The following is a 4195-nucleotide window of genomic DNA, read 5'->3' on the forward strand; positions in this document are numbered from 1 at the left end:
ATAATTTGTTTTTCTTATATGGCATTATGCGGGGGGGAATTCTCTCTCCTCTCCCTCTCTCTATCCCTCTGTATCTCTCTCTTCTCTCTTCTCTTTCTTTGTCTATCTCGTGCTCTCTCTCTCTCCTTTTCTCTTCCAATTTCGTATGCTAAGTTGTGATGGCTAAAACACTTATACTTCAGAAGTGCTTGAAAAAAATATTAATTGATAAGGTATAAGCTCATAAAATGCTTTGACTAAGAAACATTATTATTATATCTGAGGTGCCTGTTTTCACCTGCACGCTGGTGGATATAATAAGGCTCAATGGCGCGATCTTTCTTTTCTGTCCTTCTTTTATCTTTTTGCCTGTCTTGCCTTTGCCTGCACTAATGCACTAAATGGGCATCATAGTGTCGGTATGCTTTTTTTCATTCAAACTAACCTCGCCAAAACATTCTGCTCTTGTGGTAACTCGCAACAGGGACCACTATTTTAACTATGTGTAGGCTACTAAATGTTTGTCTCGCTCGCCCTCGCTTCTGGCAAGACCAGTCATTTTGTAATGTAGGTCAACGAGCCAGTGGCATTACGCTGGCCTTTGTGGTAGCGGAAGGGCGTCAGAGGGAAACGTTTAACTCACTGTTGTAGGAGAGGTGGAGTTGTAAGTCCATCGTTTTGGAAAAGAGCTATGTAACTGAAGAGTTGTTAAATTTTTATTTGTATGCGTCAAGGCAGGGAAGACAGTAGGTCAGGAGTGGGAAACTCTCTATTTTTTTAGCCACGATCTTAAACACTCACAAACAACACAAGAAGGAATAACAAAAACATCGTCAACAACAGCAATGAAAATAACAGATATGACATGAACGCCAAATACTTTAGAATCAACAGTGCGACAAGTAGAGGTGAATCTAGCTGTTATTTGCGTCTCCAAAATCCCCCAACATGCAGGACCAGCAAAACTTGCGTTCACGTATCATCCTGTACCGACGTCACGGACGGATCGTACACGCCACACAGCAGCTGCCAGTTTGACCGACATTGTAATCACTTTGTTTTTCCGACTTCGCTGTGGACAATTTTGTGACGTAGGCAACAAAATCGTTTATCTAACGTGTTATGTTCATGAACTCGGAATTTCGTGAAAATTGCCCTTGCAACTTACTGAGGCAAGGACAAGGACTTCGCAATTTTCTATAGGCCTAGATCTAGATCTTCCTTTCGGTGAAGCAGCTCCATTATAATACGCCTGCTGGCATTCGCTTGGTGAACATCGCCCGATGCGTATCGCCCGCTGCAGACTGATATGTGTATAGAGGACTAACATTACAGATTTGTGTTATGTATAAGCGCCCACTGCGGACTGTGCCATTTTTGTATGTTTTAGATGAGATTGAAGTCGTATGCATTAGTTGTTTCCCGAACTGACGGAAGTTTGTGTGACGCTGCATGGGCGAGTCTTCACTCGGAAGGGACCCAGAGCTATGACCATATTTCATAGTGCGTAAAAATAAAACCCATCATTATGTGTTTGCCAATAATAACTGTCAGCAAAACTATCCATTGCTGAATTGTATTTATTTAATTGTTTTTCGAGGGGCTGGGGAGGTGATGTTGTTGCTGCTGTTGATAATGTTGTTGACGCTGCTATTTGAGTTGTTCTTTTCCTTCTGCCTCCTTGTGATATGTTTGCTGCAGTAACGAAATCTCTCTGCGGACATTTTGGAGCGAGTACCTTCTGATCTCGTTGCATCTCATTTGTCTCCCACTTTCTGCACGTAATGACTTTACATAGTCAAAAGAAAATGAAACGCCCTCTTCGCTAGTTTTACAGTGTGAAATAACCATTTAAAGCTAACAGAATATTCTTTTTCCCTCTTTCACAGGATCCTCCCTGGAACTAGCCCCCTCCCTTCTGAACATCTACGACGATATTGTGGCCTCGGGCACTCGTGACGACAACGGCAATGAGTGTCTTCTCGATGACGTCAGTGCCAACAAAAGCAGCTCACCTCCCTTGCACCATCATCAGAACACCTGTGTCGGGAAAACCCAGTCACTGCCTCCCAGAACAGACGGCAAAATCCCTCTGCGAAGCGGAAAACTGCCGTCCTTGAGCGAGCCGTCAGACAGACCGGTGTCGATGATGGACACAGATCCTTCGGCTCCAAAACAAAACCAGGATCACAACGACCAAAAGAAGCGTCCGCTTAGTATTAGTTCTATGTCTTCCGCCTCCTCGTCGTCTCTGCCTCGGCTGAGGAAGAAAAGGGCGAACATGATGAAGTCCGCTACGAACGATTCAAGAGACACAGGAATCCCCGATGAGGAGGCAGAAGAGGCCAGTGGTTTCTCTAGCAGCGCCGGTGGATCCGGAGGCAATGCCGATGGATCTGGGCTTGGCTCTGAGTCGAGGAACAGTGTGGACAGCGGCTGTGTAGACGGTGACAGAAGCGGGGAAAGATTTTTCGACAACATGAGCATCACGTCCTCAGAAACTGGCAGCACGAGGGACGAGGTGGACTCCAGTCTCTGGTCCGGTAAAGATGTTTCCCTTACCTCTGTAGATACCACGATGTCTTCCAAACAACAGCAAAGTCGTAGCAAACTCCTCGGCAACTCGTCTCACCCCACTCCCCATGTCCTTCAACAAACTCCTTCACCGAGTCCTTACAGAAAATATTCCCAAGACAAAGCAACAAATGAAAACTTGGGCTCCCTACCGGATAGCCCTCTTAGCCCTCGATTAACGCGGCCTCGCAGGATCTCATCGCCTCTGTCCGGGAGCATTTCGATCCCCAAACCCGAAGACCCTCGCTTGTTGGGAGATAAAGCTTCTTACCTCGCCAGCCCGTCGCCAACGTCCCCAGCCCCGGACAGCCCAAGCGGATATGACGTCATAGGTAGCCCGGACAACGGGAGACGAACTTTGAGCTCAACCAGACAGGAAGCTCGGAAGAGGTTCTTCTCGAACTACGAAGAGCATTTGAACCAAAATCGGACAGGTTACGTACAGGCACCCCTCGCTGAATCCGAATCCTTGACGTCTTCGGCTCACGAAGACTCCCCCGAAACACGATGTGAAGCGTCGGGGTCTGAGCCCAGTCTTTTGTCATCACAAAAGACAGCAGCATCGGCTGCAGCAACGAAAAAACAGTCGTCATCGCCATCATCATCCCCGTCTTCACCTCCAGCAACAACGTCAACGCCGTCTTCAGCCTCAGAGGCGACGCAACAGCAGCAAAACCATATTCCACCCTTCTCCCCGAGTTCCGAGAAACGGTCGTCAGACAAACACTTCAGGGACAAAAGGTCATCTCGCTACGACCCCAACTCTTCAGGAATGACCTCTCAGCGATCCGTGTTCTCAAGGTCATCCAAAAAGAGAGACACCCACCCCGGTGCTGACCCGGGGTCAAGGGGCAGTCCTGTCTACGTCAGTTATGTCCAGCGGGTGGTCACGGAGATCATAGAGTCTGAACGCACGTATATCGCCAGCCTGGAGGATATCATACACGTGAGTAGAAACATTTATTTGCCTTTCCCTGATTGCTTCTCTTCCCTTTCAAAGCAAAAGTACTTTTCATAGGTGCAGCGCGTTGACCAGATGATTAGCTGAGATGGTTGGGGGCTTTGTTGTGGTTGGGTTTTTGTTGTTGTTGTTGCTGTTATTTTTTTTAGGGCTGGTGTTCTATTTTTTATTGGGGGGGGGGGTAGGGATCGGGAAGGGGTGGAGCATATTTTGCTCTATCTGTTCTGCATTCATGGAGGTTCATAATTAGCTCAGTGGGAATTATGCAGAGCTGTGGTTCAAATGAAGGCTTTTCTTTGCCCTCCTTTCTCTTTGTTCAATCCCTTTGGAGGTGGACATTGAAATCAGAGGTCCCGCTTTGTTTACATTTAAGTATTCTAATATGTGGGTGTTACATTCTCACTGTACCACAACAACAAGTAGGCTATAATTTAGGCTAGTAACAGACTACGCTGGATCTTCCCAATTCATGTACATATTCCCACGGTCTGGTTCTGGGTTCCTGGCTCCGCTTGGCTGCAATGATAATCTACTGCATCTATATCTTTGCATGACTGCTAATTAACGTCCACACTCGGTGTTAGTTTTTCTGTAATGGAACTGCCGTTCTTGGTGCTTCAGTCCGCTGGCTGTTCGTTATCTCGTTTTTTGATTGCCCCTTTTAATCTTCTCCCCCCCCCC

The 4195-nt window shown here is 46.9% G+C and overlaps 1 protein-coding gene across 4 annotated transcripts in view; it reads left to right on the plus strand.

Annotated features, from left to right (window-relative positions):
* LOC101855581 overlaps positions 1-4195 on the plus strand; it is a 76604-nt gene that overhangs the window by 37647 nt on the left and 34762 nt on the right. For 3 of the 4 annotated variants that reach the window (XM_005103207.3, XM_013085291.2, XM_005103205.3), the window contains exon 3: positions 1869-3499. In XM_005103207.3, coding sequence (XP_005103264.2) covers positions 1869-3499 — 1631 coding nt within the window. Of the gene's footprint in view, positions 1-1224; positions 1483-1868; positions 3500-4195 lie in introns of those variants that run through there. The other variant, XM_035971025.1, reaches the window with a different exon arrangement.

Source organism: Aplysia californica, unplaced genomic scaffold (assembly GCF_000002075.1).
Source record: "Aplysia californica isolate F4 #8 unplaced genomic scaffold, AplCal3.0 scaffold00363, whole genome shotgun sequence".
In the NCBI taxonomy this organism is placed as follows: domain Eukaryota; kingdom Metazoa; phylum Mollusca; class Gastropoda; order Aplysiida; family Aplysiidae; genus Aplysia; species Aplysia californica.